The 25,854-nt window shown below is 43.0% G+C and overlaps 1 protein-coding gene across 1 annotated transcript in view; it reads left to right on the top strand.

Moving 5' to 3' along the window:
- The window catches only part of LOC119464578 (exostosin-2-like), a 28,939-nt gene extending 3,502 nt beyond the window's left edge, over positions 1-25,437 (top strand). The window contains exons 3-11 of the mRNA XM_037725594.2: positions 2,174-2,371; positions 4,125-4,328; positions 5,510-5,702; positions 7,848-7,987; positions 8,584-8,809; positions 9,653-9,836; positions 13,169-13,335; positions 15,967-16,110; positions 18,743-25,437. Of these exons, the coding sequence (XP_037581522.1) occupies positions 2,174-2,371; positions 4,125-4,328; positions 5,510-5,702; positions 7,848-7,987; positions 8,584-8,809; positions 9,653-9,836; positions 13,169-13,335; positions 15,967-16,110; positions 18,743-19,093 (1,807 nt within the window). The 3' untranslated portion in view covers positions 19,094-25,437. The remainder of the gene's footprint in view (positions 1-2,173; positions 2,372-4,124; positions 4,329-5,509; positions 5,703-7,847; positions 7,988-8,583; positions 8,810-9,652; positions 9,837-13,168; positions 13,336-15,966; positions 16,111-18,742) is intronic.
- Positions 25,438-25,854: the final 417 nt, after the last annotated feature.

Here is a 25,854-nt window from a genome sequence, read left to right as displayed (position 1 = left end):
GTCTGCACTTCCAAACAGGACATAATAAAAATTTGGGGGCTCATAGCAGAGAAGTTCAAGCTTCTTAGTAAGTATGGATGATTACCAGCAAATCTTAAGCATCTGCAGCATTTGAGAAATTGCCACAAAGTTCTTAAGTGATACTGAAAAAGCAAAAGTGATTGACTATATTTCCAAGATGTCAGAAGTGTCATTTTGTTGATGGCAGAGTTTTCATGAGAAAGTAATTAATGTAGCTACTGTGCAAGTACAGAACTAGCTGGCGAAGAAGTCACCAAGTTTTCCTATTAAGAGAAGTTCCTGAACAGAATTAGAAAAAAAAAATTAAGCTGCTAGTCAAATTTGCCCAACTACGCTATTTTTGTTGCTGTGTTACCATGCTAAGGTGAACCACAACAAGTTGCAAGACTGTTGCTTTGCTTACAATGCTTTTATTGGACAGCAACTTTGCCAAATGTGTTTCACATCTTTGTTTTTTCTCCACAGCCTTGTCCATGTAAGCATAAACATTTAGTCAACCTTCTTTTCCTACTGCCTAATTTTTTTTATCATGAATTATATGAGGTTGATATCTGTAACAAATTAATTTTTTGTAATTATGACGACTAGCCTGATGTGGACCTAAATGCTGCAGGTCCAACATCTCGTTCTGCAAAGTTTGCGCCATGCTTCCAAGAAGACATGTAAATTTGGAAGCCTTAATAAAAACTCTTGGTCATAATTCCTAACTGAAGGGGTTAAGGAAGCACCAACTACCCCAACAACGTGCCTTTCTTTTGTGCAGCGAAATTAGAATGAGCTTACCAGCCGCGATAGCCCGGTAGCTATGGCGGTGTTCTGCTAAGCTCGAGGTTGTGGGTTCACTCCCAGTCGTGGCAGCCGCATTCCGATAGGCAGAATGCTCGAGAAGCAGGCATTGGGTGCACGTCAAAAAATCCCAGCGGGTCAAAGTTAATCTGAAGCCCCACACTACATCATGCCTTATAATCGGATCACGAGTTTGGCACGTAAAACCCCACAATTAAAATTTCTTAGTGTTATTTTTCATTTTGCAGCCCGTAGCTTTATTTCCTCGGTGCTTGCACCATGGTGCAAGCACCGAGTGTGCAAGCACTATTTGTACTACAGTGCAAGCACTATTCCCTCAGTGCTTGCACCATTGAATGAGGGCACTTTCTTCAATTGTCTTTCTCCCTGTGCTATTGTGCTGACGCATGCATATATTTATGGCATAATTTGTGAAAGTTGCGACCATGCTTCAAGGCATTAGACAGGTTACTTTCACTGCAAACAACTGATTCTTTCATAGGTAGTTCCGACTACATTGCAAAATAAAAAGCATGAATGTGGCAAAATAAAGATACCAAGAAACTGACAAACAAACAAAAAAAGACTTTTTTCTTTGCGGAAAATTTGGTATTCAGAATGTTAAAGAGAAACTAAAGTGAAATATATGGTTAAGCAGCATTATTAAATCATGTTTCTGCAATAGCAAAGCAGCCACTCTTAGAGACAAGGCTTGGTTAGTCAGGAAAGGCGCAACAAATCAAGAAAGGTGGTGACACCAATTTTCGAGTTTCTACATTAGCTCTCTACAACACCATGGATTTTTACAGCATCTGCTATGTTTAGTTGTGTCCGTCTATTCTCATTTATGATCTACTATGTTCTTTTACATCTCTATTATTGTAACTTTTCTCTATTCCTTTGCCCCATGTCCTTTTTCCATGGCAGCGGGATAGTTCAGGTGCCCACTGGAAAAAGGAAACAGTTACAATGCTTGCAACCCCTCCCTTTCTACGCCCTCCTTGAGTTCTTTCAAATACAATAAATGACTACTTACTACTACTGGTTAGTTGCTTATCGACCGAAAAAGAGAGGTCACGTTGCATTTCGCAAGAACCGGATACTCGACTTTTCAAATTTTGAGAACCTTTCGTGTTCCAAATATGAACAACACTCTGTATGTGACGTTGGCCTGCCGGCGGATACTCAAGATGAACTGGTGCATTAATTTCTACCAACAACAACAAACCTTCTTTTGCCGAATGAATGAAGGAAATAAGAGTTTCGAAAGAGCGCTTTACCCGTCTGACCTGACATGGTGTTACTCTTCAGTTTTCCTTTGAATACGACTCGCCTGTTCATGCCGTGGTTGCAATTGTTTTTGCAGCTACGTCGACGAACACGGGAAGGAACTGACTCACCATGCGTCCCGAGAATTCATGGCACTCTTGGAAGCTGTCCGGCAGTCCAGATTCTACACCTCTGATCCTTCCAAGGCCTGCCTCTTTATTCCTTCGCTGGACCTACTGAATCAAGATAGCCTCAACCTGAATGCAGTTTCACAGATACTGAACTCTCTGCCACAGTAAGGTTTCTTTGTTTCATGGAACCGCTGGCCGTTCATAATAGCACTCGATTTATCACCTAGAAAAAAAAAAATGGGCAAGGGTCTGACATGCGTTGCACAGTGGGTGGCTTGGCTTCCTAAAGTCAGCCTCGCTGCAATACAGCCGTGTTATGCGGCACAGCATACAATTGTCGCAAACGCGCTTCTCAGTTTAATTTTATCGGGGGGGGGGGGGAGTTGTGTGTTGAAATTGAGGAAATACCGTAATCAGACATTGTGAGCTACCGTTATTGCATGAAAAATCTTCCTGGCCAGGCAGAAAATAGGCGCTTTTAATGGGTGATCAATGCATTCACTGTCCCCAAAGCTCTGCCGAGACAGGCACAGCCAGTAAAAAGGGGTCGCTATTGGTGTCACCGTAGGGATCAGGCTGACTGGTCGAGCTCAAGTTATCCAGCAAAAGTCAATTTAAGGATCGAAATAGCGAAACTTTGGGCCCATAGAAATGCGTGGGTGCCGGCCGGAATCTTCGGTCGGGATCAAATTAACCGTAAAATTGAATTATCCGGAGTCGACTTATGAGAAGTTTTACAGACAGTGTAGTGCTACCAGACGTGCCTTCAAGGTGTCCTAGTTCTCCGAGAACGATGTCATTCCGAATCCACCACATCCTGAAATTCCCGCGCCTCCAACAGCGGCATAGTGGCATTTTTCCATTTAGGTATAACGGTAAGAAACTCCGCACATGGGAATCCACGGCTTGTGGAAAACGCTTATGCTGGACTGTAATGCAGAACTGATAATTCCTTCAAGAATGCATTTTGCATGAGTGACTGTCCACCGAAAAGATGTTTATGATAAATTGGAATTTAGACCGGACTGGTACACCGTATCTTCTTGGTGAGGTGCTTATCCTTGCCGCCATTCTAGTGAGATGTATAGCTTTTAAGGAAAACTCCTTGGAAAAAATGAACATCTTGTTTGATAATAGTGCCTGGCTCTGTGGATGTCACTAGTTTGCGTATCTGGTGATTGTATCAGTGCGTCCGTCATTGCTAGTTTCAATAGCTTGTTTATTAGGTGATTTTTGTGCATGTCACTTTACACACTGTAATAAATATTATGAAAGAAAGGAAGAAATCATGATTTGTTACCTAATGTTTGATGACATGCGTACTTAGTTTTTCTTTTTTTTTCTTAGTGTTCATTGCTCTAAACGAAAAAGCTGCAATTCTGTGCTGCAGTAATCAAAAACGATACTGTTTTATTTTCTTTTTTACTTTATCAGTCTTTATCAATATATTGTAAAATATTGGGGGGGGGGGGGCCTATATTTAAAATGTTTTGCAACAGATGAGAACATGATTTCTGCATTTTGTGTGTTTGTTTAAATAGGGAAATTGAAGTTTACACCAAGCTAAAACTCGCTATTAAAGCATGCTTTTCTTCTGGAGTGCTTTAACGAAATAAATGGGAATGAATGAGTTGTTTTGGGGGGGGGGGGGCGAATGGTAAACGCAACCAAAGATGAAATTTCTGTTATCGGTGTTGAGAACGTTAGGATCGAATTCCAACCAAGCTGATTCGCAGTTTTGAGTATTTAACGTGAGGTGGAGTCAAAGAACCCCAGGTGGTCAAAATTAATCCTACAGCGTGCCTCATAACATATCTTGGTTTTGGCATGTAAAACCCCGGAATTAATAAATATAGGGATACTGAGTGGGAAATACTCGTTAAAAACCTGCGCGTCCAATTTTACTGTCTCGTTCAGCTGGGACAATGGCACCAACCACCTGCTCTTCAACATGCTGCCCGGAATGCTGCCGAGCTATGAAACGTCACTCGAAGTCAACACTGCTCAGGCTATGGTGGCAGGCGGTGGCTTCGATTCGTGGACTTTCCGCAGGTCCCACGACATCAGCATTCCAGTCTTCAATCCAGCCATGTATCACCTTGACCCATCGCTTGCGAGAAGGTGGGAAATACTTTGTCACGAATGTGGAAGTTGAAGCTGAAATCGCTTGTCGATGCATGGTAAAGTGGTACATTCGCCAGCATCGTCGTCATTGTCAACAACCTACCATATTTACTTGTGTAAAGCTTGCACTCTTTTTACGCCTTTTGTACAGCTTATGGACCTTACACGAGGCAGGCTTATGGCTACTCGCTGAAGCTTTGACTGCACTTAGCATGCTATGGAGAATAACGCTACCACTAGTGGCCAACTATGAACACTTTTAATCCGTCGTCCTCTCCCAGTTGTTGGACGAGCTTGCCTCATCACCGATCTCCCAAAGCTGGTCGTCTTCATTGCTGTCCGTTACAGTTTGAGATTGGCATCAATACGAAGCTCTTGATGACAGTCTCAGACAAAAATGCGCACCACGCATTCAAAATACACTCTCTCAATTCTTGCAGCAGGGCCCTCTTAATGCACCTAAAAGCATGATGCATGCAAACCTGCTAAACAGTGCACCTCAACACAGCCAACGCACAATATTTTCGTATTCCCATGTGGGGATCAAGCCGTACACGAGGGCGGATCTTACACAAGTAAATGTGGTATTTTCTATCGACTGTAGGATTGAGGCCTCTCCAAGCGACCACCAGTTACTCGTGTTAGAAAAAAGTTAGGGTTGTAGACACAGACACAACAGGAGGTTAAATGGACAGTGTTGTAATTGGTGTTGTCTGTTTTCTTCTTCTTGTGTCGATGCCTGCCATGCCTTACTTTTTCTAACTTAAATCCCGACCAGCTAGCACAACCGTCTCTCATTCTAAGCACTGCTTCTTTGCGCCAGCTGAATCAATCCTATATTCGCAAATTTTCTAATCTCGTCCCACCACCCTAATCCTCTGCTTCGTCAGCATACCTAGCTGCATTGGTACACAAAGTCCACAAATTTTTCTCTGTGTCATAACAATTTTTGAAGACGCCTGGTCAGCGTTTCAACAGCAATTTCGGTACCCAATTAAAATATCATATAAGCACTTCCAAACCTTCGTATTTGCTAAGTGTCATCTTGTTGGATTCCAGAAGCATATGATAGAGTTTGCACAACTTGGAAAATATGTGTCACTACTTCACATTTCAGAAAAGCGGCGTCACACAGTCATTTAGCCTTTCTGACCCGTTGTTTCCTTCTCCGCAAATAGGTCCGACAGGCCATGGTTGCTGATATCGGCCCAGCCGGGCATTCACTTTGAATTCCGCTCTGTGACGGCGTCGTTGGCCAAGATGCACCACGACGTGTTGAATCTCACCAGCTGTGGCCGTGCCTCGAGCGGCAACAGCAACAGCTTGCGTTGCCGCGGCAACAGACACTACAAATACCCAGACATCCTGACGGTGAGTTTTTTCGGCTGACTCCTGCTCAGCAAAGTCGTGGATCGCGCTGGTCGGTCTTCCATCATTAATGCAATGCACAGTATGGGCACAGCTTAAAATCACGGTGGCTTAGTGATTATGCCATCTTGCTGCTGAACAGGAGGTTGTGGGTTTGATTCCGGGACTGCGGCAACTGCCTTCTGATGGAGCCAGAATGTTCTTGGATTAAAGTAGGCACTGACTCGACAAAGCTCAGGCACCATTTCAAGAAAATTCAAAATGACTCGATGTCAACACGACGAGTGCATTCATACAAAACAGAAAGAAAATATGTCATTTGAGGTCAAAATTACTTAGCATAGTAAATAATGATTGGTTCTAACCTATCCACAATTGGAAAACGCTGCTATGGGTTTTTCGTTGTTTCCACGTGTCGAACTCAGCGTGTCAAAAGCGATACATTGGATTACGGATCATAAGAACTATGGCCACTTAACGCAAATCTAGATAAAGATAAGGGCAGGAAGGAATGAGGTGAGCGCTAACTTGCCCCTTCTTCCCTTTATTTTTATGTCGATTTGCGCTAAGTGGCCATAGCGCTTATTAATAATAAATATTAGTAATCAAGTGTGAACCGACCAGCCCAGCAACAAGTGTTACTGGGATACATGGGACTTTGCAGGGTTAAAGAACTGCTTGTGTCTTGCATTAATGCAGAGCCCTTCATTACGCTGTTTCTCTTAGCCCGTGTGTTGCTTCAGGATGGTTAACCCCGTAATTTAATTGTGATTTGACGGACGCAGCTTGAGATGATAACACGTGCACGCACGCTGGTCGCCGGCCAAGTTTGTTGTGAAAACTGTGCTCACATAAATACAGGAGGAGGACGGAGGATAACGCGACAGAAGAACCAAAGAAAGATGCGAAAATGCAACTTTATTGCTGCAAATCTGTTCCTGCTACAGTCTGTTTGAGAGAAGTGTCAGAGAACGTTGATTTAAAGGAACTTCATTGACAAATATACATTAAACCGCTCGTTCAGGTCTTTTGTTCTCTCTTTCGCTCTGCAAGCTTGCTGCTTGCGATCACATTGTTTTGTACTTGAACGATTCTATGTATCCATTATTGGCATGCCTTATTATGTAAATTTTCAATGCTTCCCGCAAGATGCTTTTCTGTGTTTCAACTTGAAGTGTATTGGTTCGTCATGCTAGACATAGTGTGCAAAACTTCCCACATGTTTTTGCAGCGACTGACTCTGATTATTCAAGATAGGGAATTGAGATAATAAGATAATTATCACATAAGCTTCGTAGCAATGGCAGAAATCGAAATTTGTGCACCAATAACCAATGTATTGTTCATTATCACAAATCTCACCAATTGGCTTTTTAATCGATGACTTTAAGAGGCATGTTTTATTTGCAGAATTCAAATACTACTCAATTTAATTCAGAACTCAAGTAATACTACACGTCATTGCAAAAGTCAAATAATACTCAAAGCATAACTTGTTTGCTCTAGAAACTTTGTGCTTACCACCACTTTTGAAATGTACGGGCTGAAAATGGTGCCGTGAACTGCATTGCTCTTTCCATTGAGAATTTTCCATACTGCATTTTTCTACTGTGCGTTTTCTGTAGATTTTGAATTCATATTTCTCGATACTGGTGCTAGGTGCAATGATTCTGGCAAAAAGATTATTCTTCGAGCACTGGCCGACTTCAATACTGCAATTTCGATTTGCCTCCTGAAGTCATTATTTGAAAAATTAATAAAGTTTCGTTAACTAATAATCATGCAGTTGAGCAGTGTTATAATAAAGCCTCATTCAACATAAGAATGCCTTCATTATATCCACTATTTGTTTATAAGCATGTATTCGTTGCATGCTTATATTGGCGAGAAACGTGTTAGATTTACTCATTCACGTTTTTTCTTTCTTGTGATGTGGTTCTACTGTATCACCGGTCATTGCATTAATTACGATTTCCACCACTAGCACTACGCAGCTTGGATAGTGCAAATTATCATTTTGTCTCGAATTTCCTATTGGTAATGATCTGAAACACTATGTTCAATGGTACGAGGTGTGTTGCAGAGTGCAAACTTACTGTTAGGAAAGGGCCTCCGCAGTCCTGTGCCCTAACAGATTCTCGATCGCAGGAGGGCAAATTCTGCCTCGTCATTCGAGCGGCCAGGCTTGGCCAGATGGCGCTCTCCGATTCGCTCTCGGCCGGCTGTATTCCTGTTGTGGTCGCGGACGAGTACGTGCTGCCTTTCTCGGAGGTTCTCGACTGGAAAAGGCAGGACTCTTTCATTGCTCGTTGAAAGACAGAAGCGTGGGGTTTTAGACACTTGGATTCTGATGAATATTTTTTCTCTTCTCAGTGTGCTTTTCGTATTATGAAAGCGAAGCATTGTTGGTTGAATCAGATGGGGTTTTTTGATTGGTTGGACTGTGCAGAGGAGAAGAGGAATGTGGAGAGGGGGTGTGGCGAGCATACCTGCCAACTATTGACCATTTTATTGTAACGTGCCCGATATTTTAGAGACTCTTTACGATTGTCTTGTAGGGGATATGTTAAATTCTGCAAGCTCGCTTCCCCGCACATCCTTGTTTGACCCGCACAAGATGGCGGACGTTGCCCTAGAAGTAGAATGAAAGCAGGAGTGCACAAGGTGGTGCCGCTGTCGTTGCCACCATCTCATTCTTTACTGTGTCCTCACTGTTTCCAAGCGTACTCTCTGCTCGATAAGGCCACTAGCGGGAGAGGTTCACCATCTTGTGTACGGCAACCTAATAGTGTGGGAAAACTTACTTCCACCATTTTGGGATATCTTCATAGAGAGCAATTATTTTTGATCGGGCTGTCTAAAATATCCTGTCCACTTCCTGCAGAGCTGCCGTACGAATCCGCGAAGATGAGCTGGAAGATGTTGTCGGCATTCTGAAGGACTTCTCAGAGGCCAGGGTTTCGGAGATGAGGTCCCAGGCTTTGCTGTTTTGGGAGCGCTACTTCAGCAGTATGGAACGGATCGCCATGACAACGCTGGAGGTTGTCAATGACCGCCTGTTCCCCCACGTTGCCAAGGGTTACGAAGATTGGAATGATTTGCCACCTGGGGTAAGATGTCAGTTCCTCTGCTCGGCTTCAGTGATTTTGTTAGTTGACAACTGAAATTCAGTTCGAGTAGTGGTGATGGTGATGACCATAGTTTACGTAGAGGGACATGGCTCGTGAATTTATTGGTGAATAAGTTTTGGTGAAACTCACAATGTGTACTGATGGGCTGTGTACTCATACAAACTTGTATTTTTCGTACATCACATTGTTGGCTTCCTTTTTTGTCATAACCTCAACTGTGCCGGCTTCCTAATTTTAGAGGAGGGAGATATCTGGTTCTGTAACAGATACTATTGTAATTCTTGTCTCGTTAGATAACTGTTGCAGAGTGCATTTTGATTAACATGTTTGATGATTGTCACTACATAAAGTTTTTAAAAATTAAACAGTTTTCTTAATTGCCAAAAAGATTTCCTAAAATGTTTAAACTTGTGTTTGCTTATTGCACATTTCATAATTTCATAATTGTTCTGTTGTGCCAGCGTGTTATATCTATAGTGTTAATAGTACTTTGGTAAACAAGTCACCATCAATCTAACAACATGAAATTCAAGATGCCTTAAAAACGACACATTATTCTAGAAAACTAAATGTGTATTTGCAATTCTTCAGAAAATCATATTTACAAAGTCAGAAGGTTTAAGAGTGGGATGTCTATTTAGGTATTTATTTGTTTCATCTGTTTATTTATCTGTCTATTTATACATACTGGCAATTGTATAAGTTTTTTGCAGGAAGGTCACAAAATAAGATCAATAAAATGTCATACAGTACACTCTTGAGTAGAATTGAAGTATAAGCAGACGCCTTTTCAGCAAGCTTATTCAAGCCTATAAATTCCAGCTTGTGCCGCCAGCGCCTTTCGCCATACCATTTGTGGCCCCACGGAGTCGTGGCTTCACTGCCGTGGTGCTCACCTACGACCGGGTCAACAGCCTCTTCAAGGTCGTCCAGCAGCTGACGCAAGTGCCCAGCCTGGTCAAGGTCGTCGTGGTCTGGAACAACCAACGGAAATCGCCACCCCCCGGTGAGCCGCTGATTCCGCTTTGCTCGTACTCCGAACTGTTGGCGGTGCACCCTTCTCGGCTGCGTGCGGTCTTTGTTAAAAGTTTTACATGCAGCTCAGTTTTTGGCGGCTTGGTTGCTTTGCATTTTGCTGCTCAGCTCAAGGTTGTGGGTTTTATTCCCAGCCATTTTTGGCCACATACCAATGGTGGGGGTAGAGTCTGAGTGTGAAAGTCACCAGACTTCAGCAATTCCTCTATCTCTGGACTTGTTCATTTTGAACTGTGTTCTCGCAACACTTTAGCTTTTGCGATATACTGTAATTTTTTTTAACATTAACAGAATTAAGAATCACACAATTAACAGTTGAACTGGCTACTGGGTGTGCACATCGAGAATAAAAAAAAAGCAAAATCCTTCAAAAGTAAAAGAAAACGCGAGCGGCCACACCCACCTGCTCGCCGCACACTTTTGCCGTACACACGCCTTTGCGCACTGACGTTGGCACACAGAGGAGTGGGAGACGGGAGCGAGGAGCATGAGGCTGGCGATGTGTACGGTGATGCAACGAAGGTGTGCCATGCGGAGTGCGCGGCACTAAGGTGGGTACCCACCTAGTTCCGCGCACTCCGGCCATTTTTTATTTGTTTTCCAGGATTTTGCATTCTTTTTCCTTTCGATGCACACACCCAGTCGCCAGATTTAATTGTCATGTGTTATAACCGATAGTGCGGCATGGGAGCATTGTAGTAAGCGGTTTTACTGTGCCATAGAGCACACACAAAAGTTGACGGTGCGTAGCCTGCTCATTGTTATATTCAATAAATTGTTAAAACTGGTATCATTATAAGGTGGGTTCAACTGTAAAGGCACGTTCACGCTAGCGGCAAGCCGGCCTCCAGTGCCGTAGAACGTGCGAGAGGAGTCCCAAGTAGGCGGCAATTCTGCCTGCTTACCACCCGCCGCACGACTGACGGACCAATGGACGACCGCGAAGCTGCTTGCCTCCACCTCCGGCGACACAAATATCGACTGCAGCGTCTGTTCCAAGGAAAATCATTTCCGCTAGAGAAAGTGATGCATAAATTGTACATTTTATGAAAAGCGATATCCACTTTCAAATGTTATACATGAAGGAGAGTTCTGCTACTTGTCGAGCTCAGCTGCAGTGCACGGCTACCAATGGCACACGACTGCCTTGGCTGTGCTCGCATCACAGCCGATGGCGCCGCTAATATCAGCATATTTTCTTCCTTGTGTATAATTGTTGCGAGGAGTGACAACAATGATAATGAAGTATTGCGGCCTGTGAGTGTCTGAAGTTCGTTCTGTAGCGTCGTCAGCTCTGGCTTTGAAGTGAACCTGGAGAAGGGCTAGCGACAATATCGGCGCTGCCAAGCTATCAGCGATGGTGAGGCTGCTGGCGGTGCCAGAGTGGCCACTTCTTGGTCGCTGATTGGCCACGTCACTGTATGTCTGCCACACAAATTGGTCCTGGTCCCATCCTCTGTACGGCAGGGAAATCTCGCCGTTCGCGATCAGAAGCGCCGTCAACGCTGGCCCGCAAACGCCGGCCCTCGAACAGCAAACGGCATGCGGTGAGTTGACGTGCCACTAACACAGACTAGCCTTAATACCCACTCCTGCCTGAGGCCTGGTAACCAGGCTGTCTGTAACAAGCGAACAAATCAATCAATCAATCAATAAAAGTTACTGTGACAACAGCAGGCTCTCTCTCACAGTAGGCACCACCATCTTCTCAGGAGCAATTTCTGTGCGATGTGCACAGAAATTCAGCTATGTTATTTATCTACTGTGGCCTCCAAAATACCTGCACGCATGCCACCACTCTGAGAGTCATGGCGGCGCCTAAATATCCGCACAAATGACCAAGTGCGAATGCTGCGCAACGGTTCAGTGCTTAAACATGAATTCCAGTGGTGATGGTAGATAAAATTTTGTATTTCTTGACAATGACACCATAATGGAAAGCACGAGTGGACAGGCACAGTAAAGCCGAGTTTCGAGCTTTTAACTGATGTCGCATTAAAGGGCCATAACAAGCTATAGCAGACCAGCCATTTCCAAGGTAACCAATTAGGGGGCACTTAGTCTAATAGATCCTATTCATAATTTGCAAGTGCCTTCTCTGCATTGCACATTTGCCCAACTATTGTCAACACTGGTCGTCCTTCAAGTGAAGACAAAAGCACTAGCTCTGCGTGCTGGAGCTTGTCGTTTGCACATGGTCCCATCACGAGAGCCGCGTTTACATTTTTTCATGTCATAATACAAGCAAACTGCACTTGCACGGGCTATTTGCAAAAACGATTACTGCCTTGCAGGAAAGCTAGTTTTACAATTACAAAAAGAGCCTATTGCCCGAAGCAGCAATTTGCAAGGTTAAGATTGGTGAGGAAAAAAAGGTTGTGACATTGCAGCAAGTGCATAGATGATGTTGAAGACGACCTGGGTTGAATTTCTTCGTGGGAGTTTGACTGTGGTGGATGTCAGTCATGTTGAGTGCGCTTAGAGTACACATGTGAGGAGTTGGGAAATGAGATCCTGAAAGAGCTTTGATAATGCAAACAGCTGTGTGATCAGACTAAGGTGAGCATCTGGACTTGTGCTTACTAGGGATGCTCGAATAGCAAAAGTTTCAAAACGAATGTTAGTGTTCTGGATAACTTGGCTTCGAATGTTGAGTGGAATAGCACTGAACATACGTATTTGCTCGGAAGCAAAAGAGAAAGCACTACATTCAATGCGACCATATCATAATGCACTAAAGAGTATTTTGCCTAAACTGACATGAAGCAAGAAACATTCTTGATCAGGGTCGGTATTTCGTAGCGATGCCTTTTCCCGATGACAATGTCTTTCGAAGCTTTTCGCGTTCGTGAGTGGTCAAGCGACGCTTCGCCCCTGGCGGAGCTTCGAAAGCGGCCACTCACGAACACGAAAAGCGCCGAAAGGCACTGGCATCGGGAAAAGGCTTCGCTACGAAATACCGGCCCAGGTAACTGCAAGATAACGGGAAAAAGAAGATGTGCTGCTTCATGCAATATCGCCAAACCAGCTCCTCTCAGTATTAGTTCAGTGTTTCTAGTAGTGATGGCCTAAGAACATTTTAAGTGGCTTTGCAGTTTTTTTTGTCATCCATTGTCATCTTGTGCTTTCCATTCACAGAAAATTATTTGCAAATTTTGAATATGAATTTCTTTAATCGAATATGACATGAATAACAGAGACTATTAGATTCATATACGAAATGTCCAGTATTCTAACACCCCTAATGTTAATGTCTGTGAATGGAGCCCTGAACGCACTGTTTGTTCTCTCTCTGTGATGCAGCGTCTGCCTGGCCAAAACTGAGCAAGCCATTGAAGGTGATAAGGACCAAGGCCAATAAGCTAAGCAACCGCTTCTACCCGTACAAGGACATTGAGACAGAAGCTGTACTCGCAATCGATGACGACATCCTGATGCTCACCTCTGACGAACTGGAATTCGGATTTGAGGTATAGTTGCTTTTCTTATCCTATAACTCTAGCTATGCCATAGACCAGCCGACCCCTTCTGCTTATATGTAGGTTAGTTGGCTCTCACAAATGTGTGTGTGCGTGGGTGTCTTAGCGTGCATGCATGCCCGTGTTCTGAAGTGTTCGGCTACTTAACCCCCGGAATGCCAGACTCTATTAACAACCTAATAATTTTTATTTCTGGCCATAGCGAGTACATTAGTATAAAAACACAATAAAATGTAAAATTGAATTATAAATGAATTAATTATAATTAATATATTATCATCTATAAACTGGTTTTCTGAACTACCCTGACGGAAACTTCGCTCCAGCGTGTCATAAGTGTTACTACTGGCTTGGTGTTAAGTTTCCCTGGCTTAAATCTGCATTTTGAGATATCAGACTTAGTGCATCAAATATATTATCTTGGGCTGTGTGAGGCTAACCTTCATTCATTTCGTGAGTATCATGCGCACAGTCTGTGCCATCTTTGTTGCAGACTGACATGCTAGCAGGGACTGAACACTGTTTATTGAAAGCAATAAATTTTAAGTACTTTTTGGGTCCTGAAGTCAATACTTGAGCTTGCGCTGTCGAAGCCGAAATGCCGCCGCTTAAATGCTCAGAACAGCTTGTCGTGAGCTGTAGATTGCAGATACCGATACAGCAATTCTTGTTATCTTTGATTTTCTTGAACAAATATTGCTCGAACCCGAAACAAATTGCAGTGCTTCATGGGTAGTGCTTATTTATCTCATCAAACATCTTTGATCTGGCCACAAATGTTTATTTACAAATTTAGTATGTTCCACCATTCCTGCTTGGCTTGAGCACTCCCTGAACCACAAATCACCTTCAATAAAGAAAGGAAAAAGTTGCAGTTTCGCCCGAAAGGCGAAGCATTGATTGCGATGGCAAATTATTAGACAGCTGTTCGCAGTAAGGTTAGTCGTTTTATCAGCTGCATAAACTGCTGTAAACATTCGCTTACTAACTGAATTAACAAGCATGGTGTCACGTGTGCACAGGCAAGCATAAACACATCTCACTCGATGACCGCGGACACTCGCTGTCAGAACGCTGGCGTGATGAAGAGTGGCAGCAGCGGCGAGCGAATTCCCCTTTGTGCTGCCTCTCGCTTTAGCACGAACTAGGCGCGCAGGAACACAGCACACTCGAAGCCATCACCTATCTTGGGTTGGCTGGCCTTCGACCCCACTGCCGGTTACCTGCAAGATAGGATGCGTGCGACCGCGCTTAGCCGCATCGCGTGCAGCTGCGGCCTGAGCAGAAACGGAGAAGCATGCTACCCTGCCCCCTCCCACACCTCCCTCCTAGCATGCGCAATTCTCCCCGCTTCCCCCCTTGCAGTGCACGGAAATTTGGCGCACACCCTTCTCACCTTCCTCCCTAGCGCACGCGAGAGGACACCGCCGTACCAAGCCACCATCCTTCTCAGCTCACCCTCGCATGTTTTCCGTCGCACCTACAGCATACAAAGCGCGGCCATGATCTTATCGCACTGAGACTTTACACAAAACCTCGGGGCGGTGCCAACGATGATCGCGGAATTTCACCTGGAATGTCCATATAATTTCTATCATGATAAAGAATTGAGAGAGAGAAACCTAAATAACAATCAGCTCTGTATCCCTAAGGGAGGACCCTGCTCTTAAAGCTAATAATTTATAATTATAGGTTGACAAGATTTGCGTTCCTTAATCCGGAGCCCTCCACTACGGCGTGCCTCATAATCAGAACTGGTTTTGGCACGTAAAACCCCAAAAAGGAAGACTTGCATTCCTTGTGTATTTTGATGTGCCGAATTTCACAATATGTACAATTTGGTTTTCTTGTTTGATGCGTAGTTCCCGAGTTATTGAGAATCTTGTGTTTATAGGAAGTGGCTCAGTTACGAAACTGTAAGCAGTATGCAAAATGTTGATGTGCGAGAACGATCTGGAAGCCGCAGTTTGTGCAGTAAAGCAAAAAATTTAAGTTGTGGACCACTTTAGAGCAAAGTGATTGGACAACAGATTGTAATGTGGTACTTCATAAACCTTATTCTTTTTGAAAACATTTTGTGTGTCATTGCACTCTGGTGTAGTTCTACCTTTCTAAAAGCATTACAGTGGTTCCAGTAGCAGCAGCAGCAGAGATATTGCCCCTCCAAAAGCAAACATCACTCCTAGGGTTATGGCATAAAAATTACAAAAATTACACAATGCATCAGAAAAATTGTTTACGTGATTTGAGCATGTTTCATCGAACGCATTTTTCAAGAGCGTTTCCAGAGTTTCATTGAACCCTATCTTTAAACCAAAATATTTTAAGAGCAGGACCTCCTCTTTGAAAGAATCACAAGCTGATCCAGTATGCGTTTACAGACTTACCGTATTTACTTGATTCCAATGCACACTTCATTTCTGGAAAAATTCACTGTGATATGACATGTGCGTTAGAATCAGGTACGAAATGAACCCTCATATCCCACCTTCTAATCTTGGAGACTGTGTTTTGCTGTACTGGGGGTGCCGTGCCTGTAGCTGATGTTCAAATCACCATCTAACTGTCTCGAGCTTGGTTTAAATTTGCTTGTGTTTCTTTCTCCGTAAACTTAACCAACAGGTCTGGAGAGAGTTCCCAGACCGAATAGTTGGTTTCCCGTCTCGTGTTCATCTGTGGGACAACACCACTTCCCTCTGGAAGTACGAGTCGGAGTGGACAAACGACATTTCCATGGTGCTTACTGGTGCAGCATTTTACCACAAGGTAAGCATAATTTTGTTTCATTCACCATTCTGCTGAGTCTTAGCCACAGGTGCATTTATTCTCAAATGGTGTTATGAATAATTAAAAGGGCCACAATATGATCAGCACTAAATGAGCCTGGTAAAATATATATATTTTTTCAGAACTGTTATTATCCTTTTTTATTTGGTTGATTACATAGATGAAAATGAAGGTCTGATCTCTCCCTTTCTCTAAAACTTAGAACCCAAGCTTTTGTTTCAGTACATCACAGTGACGTCGTGTATTTTTTGCTTATCTTGACAGATTAAAGAAAAAATTCATTTCTGCCTTTTAAGGTCGTTTTCCCCATATCATAATAGTTCTAAAAAACCGGTGAGGTCGACTGTTTGCTTCATTTCGAATGCAATGTAACTCTCGTTTGTCAGTGAACAGTTGTCTACCGTATTTATTCGAATCTAGGCCGATAGTTTTTTTTCAAATAATCACATACGAAATTCTAGGGTCGGCTTAGATTCGAGGATTTAAAAAAACGCGCCAGTTTTTAACTGAAACTGATAAATATTGTGCATAGTTACCGCCATCTAGAAAAGTCAGTATCGCAGCCGCTACTAGCCGCGCCAGTAGCCAACTGAAGTACACGAGCGACGTCGAGTATCTGTACGGTGCAGCATCGGCGCGCGGTGTGGCGTTATCGTAATGGCACCAAATGGGCGATGCCACTATAGTGCCGCTTTCTAAACGAATACTGTATTTACTCGAATCTAACGCGCACTTTCAACACGACCATAAATCTGCGTCGGCATTTCAAAATGGCCGCCTCGCACGCGTGTCGAGCCTAGCTACCGTAGCATGCGGAAGCTTCCTCCATGTGCTGCAGTACACGTGCTTAGGCAATAGTCTACCGTCTGTCTTCACGTTCTCAGCGTCTGCTCTATCTATCAGCATGAAGTACTGAGTTCATCATGATGCCGCATTTAAAAGGAAAGTGATCATCTGTGCGGAGACGGACGGAAATCAGGCCGCATCACGGGCGTTCGGAGAATTTGAAACTTGCGAGCGGGACTGACGCAAACAGAAGGAGAGGATTTTCGCCAGCAAAGCAATGCTGAACGGTTTCAGTGGACCGAAGCAGGACGTAATCTGCGACGATCCACTCCGGCGATACGATCGCCTTGGCCCTATCTTGAAAGCAATCTGCGACGGGTAAAGTCCGCCGTGCGCCGTGTTTTCGCCACGTTGAAGCGAGAGGCATGCTAGCACGAAGGCGCGCTTCGTCTCCAGCGTTCTGACAGTTCATTTCCGCGGTCAATGAGCAAGATGTGTTCATGTTTGCTTGTGCGCGCGTGACACCGTGCTTGTTAATAGCAGTCTACTAATTTGCTATCGCATTCGATGCATCGCCTTTCGGGCGAAACTGCGACTTTTTTTTATTCAACGCAACTTCAGTGCATCTGGAGGAAATCTATTTTTCCAAATGACAGAAAGTTGTATTTCTGTTTGAAAGCATGAGGTGCGCGGTACTGGTAAAGGACTTTTTTTTCCTCATGGAAAACGGGTGCGCGTTACAATCGAGGAAGCGTGAGAATCGAGTAAATACAGTAGTTGTGCTAGCCGCAGAGGCATCGTCAAACGTTCAAGCCGGGCGGAACTTCGGCATCGGTCTGTCGTTGGAGGGGGCCACGGGAGATGGTTTTTGCGTGCGCCGCAACGTGCGCTCCTTTAAAAAATGCAGCATCTCTAATGCGCTGGCTGGTACTGAATATAGCGCACTGTTTGAAGATGTCAGCAGTAAGGAAGATAGCGACGAGGCTAGCAGCGATGGTGACATAGAATGAGCTCGGCATGTTCAAATTTAATAAATGCTGTTTCATTTTGCGAATGCTGTCCTCGCTTTTTCGTTCGGCCTACATTTGAGGTAAGTTTTTTTTTTTTTTTTCTGACTTCAAACTTTTGGGGGGTCGGCTTAGAATCGTAGTCGGCCTAGATTCGAGTAAATACGGTAGTTTCGAGCAGATGCTGTAAAAATATATGACATCATGAAGGTCTGTTGCAGAAAATTCAGGCTGATAGCGCTACTTGTCTTTCTCGTTTGCATCTTTTCTGGCTTACAAAGACTCAACTCACATGAAGATTTAGGTTTCTAATACTCCATAAGTGTAATTTACCAACGCACTTCATGTTCATATGCATCATTGATGTCGCTTTAAGTATGCAATAGTAACTCACTATTTGCAGAACCCTCAATTTAAATGTTTGCCTACGAGTGATTTGTGGCCAATATTTTGCCACAATTATGATTGCGAGTTTAAACATTTGTATTATTCATGTATAATAACTTAATAAGCCATGCTATAAACATTCAACAGTGACAGTATCGCACATTATTGTAAAACTAATGACAAGCCACAGCCATGACCATATGTCATTCACCTACTTTGTCATTCATGTCACTCTGAATGAATGAATCTACATGGCAGGTTTGTTTTGTGAAGACAAGCATGTGATAGTTGTTGAGGCTTGTACTACAGTTTAATTAGTACTGCTTTCTGGAAGTATGTTGAAATCATATGCCGACTTTCTTGTCTATACTCGTGCCTTCCTTTTTCTTCATTCCGATTGCCATTTCATAAACATTGTGAAAAACCTGCAGCACTACAGCCACGAGTACTTCGACCGGCTCCCTGCTGACATCCGGCGCTGGGTCGACGACCGGATGAACTGCGAGGACATTGCCATGAACTTTCTCGTCGCGAACATCACGGGCAAGGCTCCGATCAAGGTCGCCCCCCGCAAGAAGTTCAAGTGCCCCGAATGTGCCAGGCTCGACAACCTCTCCAATGACCTTCAGCACATGGCAGCCCGATCAGAGTGCGTAAACATCTTCACAAAGGCCTTTGGCGGGATGCCGTTGAAGACTGTAGAGTTTAGGGCTGATCCCGTGCTCTTCAAAGACAACTTTCCCGAGAAGCTGAAAAGGTTCTCCAACTTAGGCAGCCTATAAGGCAGTGTGTGATGCCACTCTTGCAAAAGTTTGTTTGGACCGTCTGTAGAGTGCCAGTTGACCCATTTCAGTGGAGTCTATCGAATTTAGGGCCGATTCTGTGCTCTTCGAAGACAATTTTTTGAGAAGCAGTCTACAGCGAGACCTTATCGTAACGAAGTCGTACGAAAATGCCTTTGTTATACCAGGTATTATATCAGATTACATCCTGATATTGGCTAGTCACAGTTCAGATATACTTTGTTATATACAATAAGTCGTTTTATCCTTGTTCGTTATATCGAGGTTCAGCTGTATAGGGCAGTGTTTAATGCCACTTCCTTACAAAAACGTTTGGACAGTCTGTAGAAAACTGAGACATTTTTCTGCGAAGTCTATGGGCTGTCTATACATAATAGCCTATCTACTTCTGGCCTTGTAGTATTTTTCTGAATATTGTCAATTGACTTCCTAAAAACAACACATCCGGAACTCTACGGACTGTTAGCAGGTCAAAGGAAACGGACCTTGTGAAAACATTTATCTGTAGAAACATTATAGATATTGCACATAGGAAAGTGCGACAAGTGCATAGGGAGGCAGGACAGTCTGCAAAAAACTGGCAGCGTGTACATATAGCCCTTACAATAAACAAATAGAATGCTTGCCCAGAGGTGCGTCAAACATGAAAGCGTAGCCAGACAATCTATGGTCTTCATTACAGATAATCTAGCTCTTTATCCCTTTACGACTATGATAGTTGTCTGGCAATGGTGACACGCCTATAGGTAGTCTATAGACTGTCTAAACTCACTTCTGTAAGAGTTGGCTTGTGATGAGAGGAAAAAGGTATGCTGTGACTGAACTCACCCTCCCGGAGACTGCCGGTTATGGACCAGCACACCGCAGGTCCGTGAAGTACCACTGCACGGGACATCGGACATCATGAGCTACCATCTGTCACAAGATCCACAAATGCGGCGACTTAGGGCTGTTGTGCCATGCAGTGCGCCCACGAGATGCAACGGTTCACCCCAGAAATTGGTCTTCCCCTTGTGGCACGCATTTCTCGTGCAAATTCACAGAGCATTATAACGTACCAACACAGCAGAAGGATTCCAACCGATGAAAGGAGTTCCACAAAAAGGAAAATTTGCCCTTGTGTTATAGCAGACTACTTCGAGGAAAAGTTAGCTTGCTTAAAATTAAAGAGCAAACTTTGCAGTCGAGGTAGAATTCGCCTGCGTGTGTGTGTGAGAAGTTGATGTGTTTCGAGTGTTCGGTTCTGAGGCATAGGTGATGTCAAAACTTTGCGGAGCAGTCTCTGGCTCCAACACATAATGCAAAGCTGTGGCTTGTAAAGTGAAAGGCTACGGGAGAGCTTGTTAAACTGCCTACATCACGATGTAGCGCTTCCGGATGGACAGCTATTGTCGGTCAAAATTAATGTGTGCAAGAGCACAGCAGGAAGCGAGAAATCCAGCTCTAGTTCTTCGAAGAGCAAATTTCGTAGTTGAAGTGAGGTTTGTCTGGGAATCGAACATAGCTTACACTCTTTCAAGTCAGTGTTTAATTTGGTCTCGCACTGTAAACTGTTTGGACACCTAGCTAGTTCAGATGGTGAAGCAGCCTACCCAGTCTGGCTGTGATCTCGAGCTTGGTGGCTAGACCGGTGCACATTTTTCCTCACCTGCAAAGTTTGTTTGCTGGTTAAGGAAGTGAATTGCATTCAGCAGCACTTGGTTCTCAATTCGAGAAAAACGTAGCTCAAAACAGGCAGAGGCATGAAAGATGACTAGTTTTATTGCGCAGCCCGCAACTAGTTTATTTCGAAGTACAAGGCAATATGTAGCAGCAGGACAAGAATGCACTTGCCTAATGGTAGCCTGTTATCCAACAACGTCATGATTCGTCGGCAAAAATATTAACTTCGTGAGAGAGTAGCAATGCAGGCAACTCCTTGTCTCGTTATGTGACATGCTTCGAGCAACCTGTGGGCTGTCATATCTTTGCTTCTACGCAGTATTTTTATCTCATGTAGTCCTGGCTCACACGCACATGCATGTGCTGCCAGATAGGCGCCATCGTTGTTTTTAAGAGATAATTGGTGCTCCTATGCATGGTCTGTCTTGAGACAGGACATGTGTCTGCCTCTTTGAAGCTACGTTTTTCTGTAATTGGGGCTTTCCTTTTCAGCAACCTGCTATAGTGAAATGGTAGGCGAGCTTTCCTACAATGCGTGGCATCACATGGCACACTGCCCAAAACATTACGCTTCGTGGTGCGTGGAACAGATGGCATTAACTGTACGGTGTCATCTGTTGCAGTGTGTAAGACTGTAGGAATTCCATCCCTGACTGCAGTGGACAGCTGTAAAATCTTGAAAGCAATCGTAGTTAAATGTGTCATTCCTGTGATAACCGCCCGACACTAGTTATCACTTTTAGCTTTGTCGATTGTGCGCACGTGTATCATACATTGATTTTGTTCTGCGATTTGCTAAGGCACTTCTCTTAGAACAGCAGTGGTCTTAAACGGTGAACAAGGCTTGGGGCAGTGAGTTGAACTCACTGGGCCAGTTCTAGCCTTCTTTTATGTAGACATTGAGTGGAAAGAAAAAGAAATGTTCTGCGGCTTGCGCATGTTGGACGAATGAAAACTCCTGGCTTTAGAAGGCCATAAGTGAAGAGGCATTAGCCGCCCCAGTGAGAAAACCGGAAAAGCAGCGATTTCTTTTGTCGACTTGGCAGCTTTATCATTAAGTGAAAATGGCACTGTGTTCGTGGTTCATGAGTTTTGTGTGGGGTTCTGCGAGCTTGAAGTGGACAGTATACTTAAAAACCTTTTGTGGGTTCTTGAGCGTCATTTGTTAGCTATGACAGTTCATTCACTGCACTTTACTTATCTTGCCTAACAGCGAAATACCACTTGAATAAATAATGAAATGATGCAGGAGTGAAAACATTTTTTAAGCTTCGTTGAATACGTGACATTTGTTTGAGTGTTTCATCCAGCTGAATCCGGCGTAGGTTTGATGTAATGAGTCTGATGACATTTTAGCAGGAGATGTGGAAATGGATGTTTGGTCATAGTTTGCCAGCATGCATTTTAAAACAGTATTGCAGTATTCATTGTACGGCTCAGTAGAAGAAAAGCGATTCATTTGACCATCAATTCAGCTTTCCTTGACTTTTAAGGGCTTTTGCTTGCCATTGGTGTCGGTAGTAAGCGTTTGTTTGTAACTGGCACTTTGTGTAGTCTTTACGATTTCATTATCAGCTTACTATTTGCTGCACTTATAGCCACTACTTACTGCATCGACACTGTCCGCTGAATCAGGAAGTGTGTAGTGTTATCTCTGCACAGGAATTCATGTGATTCCGACAGTTCAGTACATTTTTGTGACGCATCTGCTGCGTCCATAGGGCGCCTTGCCAAACGAAAAATGTCATTTTAAAGCTTTAACTTTTGTGCCGTTCAAGTCGTTGGCAGCAGAGTGATTATCATACTAAGACTGCATGCCCAGCAACTTGTCAACGTTGTGGATGAGAAAAAAAGTTGTGCAGGTCATTTTTGGCAGCTTTTGGTCGTGTTGCTGACCTGCTTTTGTAATACTTTGGTAAGCCTTGCATATCTTAGCCTTTAGTTACTTTTTATGCAACAAATTGTCTTCAGGGGTGTTTATTTTGCATTTGAAGAGATGTGCCCTATAGCCACCCTTGCGAGCTTACTGCACAGCTACTCTACGGTTACTCTTGATTAGTTCTCTCCCTCAATCTTTTCGAGACTCTGAGACTTTACTGTAATGTTCAGTTATATGCCTGCTTTTTTTGTTGTTGTATTTGGTGCTTATCCCTGCCTTGTTTGGTTACTGCTGAATGGAAATGCAGCGTTTCTTCCTTAAATGTTGATGATTACAATTAGTGTAGACAAGGCAGGCAGGTAGTATTATGTTGACTTTCATAAGAAAGACTATAAGATGTGATGTGCTAACACACAAATATACAAGTGTTGTAGGTGAACTGCCTGGTTAAAAGTGGTCCATGTCTCATCTTTAAACTGCATACTCATTCTATTACTAATGCTAATCATTCTTGGCTTAATATCTTTATTGTGCTTAGAGATATAGTTTGTTATTTCTATCTGATCTCTACAATTCGCTTTCTTTTTCAACCATGCAACTCGCAGAAATGCTCATTAACTTCATAAGTGTGTATGTTGGTTAGGCGTACGAGACACGTACATCACAAATCCCAGCTGCGAGAGTCAATTAGTCGTGGCCATCTTGTGACAACATATCATGATGGAGCAAATGAGTTATTTTTTTCTAAGATGAGCTAATGAGGTACCATAGTAAGTGTAACAGACATAAGGTAATCTTCAGTTTTACACTGAAACACATATCTTTGATCAAATGATAATTTTCTAACGTGAACAAATGCAACTTTTTCCTTTTTTTTTCTAAAGCACGGTGAAGTTGTGGGTTACCTGTAAACTTAAGCTTACTTATGCTTATGCTACTGATCAGTGTGCCATTCATTATGTGTGTTCAAAAGAAAGCATTCCATAACATTTTGAGAACACAGTGATGATGAACTTCTATGCTGTTCTATCTTATCTCAAACAACCTTGATTACTGTCTTAAACATTGTCATTCTTGAAGACACTTTGTTTTGTCTGCAATGAAAAACCTCTGAAAACTCGCCAAGTATGTTTTCTTTACAGCTTTCCGTGCCTGTAACACATTTTGTGTTCTAGAATATAGTGAGCACTATCAGAACATTGTTTTCTACACCTAATTAATAATTTTGGATGTGAAGCTCACTAGAGTCAAGCAACTGTCATTTGTTCTCCCATGAAAGGGGCACTAAAGGGAAACATTGAGTCGAGCTAGATTGAAATCAACTTAGGCTTCCATAAGAATAAATTCATCATTTGTAGCGAGAACAGAGCTTCTGTAAGCGAGAAAATGACAAAAATATAAAATTAGAGTGGTGCCACCTATTTTGGACTCTGGTATTTCTCATGTGATGTCAGCAACAAAGTCTACGTTGGCAACAAAATCACATATATCGGTACACAATCATACACTGTTATAACACTCAACAGTCATATATTGTTACACAGAAAACAATGACAGACTTCTAGACAAATAATCTCTTGTTCCAGCTCGACTTAATAGTTTCCTTTCGTGTCTCTTTAGCTAGTGTACTGTCAACCTTTTAGCAACGTCTTTACATGAAGATGGAATGTGCAATACATACTTAAGAAAGTGTTGACTGAATGTTGCAGGCATTTCTTGAAGTGAACACATTTTCAGCTCTACACTTATGTTCCTTTCTTCGTGCATTCCATATTGTGGAACAAATTTTTCCTCCTGTACCTTGCATTTTTATTCCTAGTAATACATTTTTATAGATCTGTTATAAAGCTACTCAATTTCACTGCTTGTTGGTTGGCTTGTTTGTGAAGTAGATATTTTCTGTATCATATAAGTTGAACCATGTTATATACAGCACAAGGGACACCTTCATTTATCCAGCATTCGTTATAAGCTTACATGCTGTTAAATTAGCAAAAAAAAAGGCGCAATTGGGTCTATGCGCAACAAAACATAGTCATGATGCCTGTGACAGGCCAATCTTGATGGCCCGTTAGTTTGCTGTATTGATACATGGAATATGAGCAATGATAAATTACAAACCGCCTGTGCATGGTAATTAAGCAACCGTGCAATTACCACACGTGATCGGCACTTTGGCTTGCTGTCCGCGGGCCAGCCAAGCCAAGCCGCTGGTCAAGACGCGCATGGGCGTCTTGAACATTACGTTTTAAATTGTGCTGAGTATTTCACATTTTTGCTACCAGAATACGTGGCTTGAGCTGCAAGCGAACAAATATTTGCCTCGGTGTAACCATTGTTGTTTCTGATCACACATTTTCGTTGTAGCAGTCAAATACTCTTGGATCTATAGCATGTTCAACTAAATATTAGATCTGCTTTGTTATTAAGGTGATTCGTGCTGTCCGTGTTCATTATAACAAGGTTCGGTTGTATCCTTTTTGTGTACTGCATGTCATCTTGTTACAAGTCGCTCAGACTTCACATGCATATGAATGACAACAAAACGAAGTTGCGAGTGTTAGCCTAGGTGTTGTTTTAGGATACTTGCCCCACCAATACATATCACTGGTGTTTATCTAATACTACTTCTCAACGCTGTGCAATATGGTTGTTGTAAAGAATGGCAACAACAAAACGGTGCTGCCGGGATTGTCAGCAGGCTTTGTGCATAAAGCAACCAAAGAAAGTGCTATGAAGTTGTTAACATGTTCACGAATAAAAACAGAGCATTCTTTTTTTTGATGTCCTTGTCTCTCTTTGTGCACCTAAATAGATATTTAGATTTTGCCCACCAAACTGCACAATTTATGTCCACGTCATAGGAAAAAAGGTACCGGTAATTATCAAGCGCCAAATTTTCAAGCGCCTTGAACATTTTTAGTCAAAATTTTGGCAGTGAAGTGAAATATTTATATTTTGTATATATATATGAATGACAAAAAGACAGGCAAAAATAAATACATTGTTTACGAAGTTCTCGGCAACCTATAGAAGCCTTTTCTTGTAAATTGTCAACAACTCGAGGAACTGGAGACAGCATGTGGTTCTTTTTACTTCTTAATTCACAATCGCAGTGGTGTAAAGGTATAACCACAAATAGTTCGAAAACCAATTTTATCACCCAAGGCAGGGGATCTGCCTTAAACAGCAGGCTCCA

Source organism: Dermacentor silvarum, chromosome 9 (genome assembly GCF_013339745.2).
Source record: "Dermacentor silvarum isolate Dsil-2018 chromosome 9, BIME_Dsil_1.4, whole genome shotgun sequence".
Taxonomy (NCBI): Eukaryota; Metazoa; Arthropoda; class Arachnida; order Ixodida; family Ixodidae; genus Dermacentor; species Dermacentor silvarum.
The sequence above is the reverse complement of the archived record's forward strand: the minus strand, read 5'-3'. Positions and strand labels throughout refer to the sequence as shown.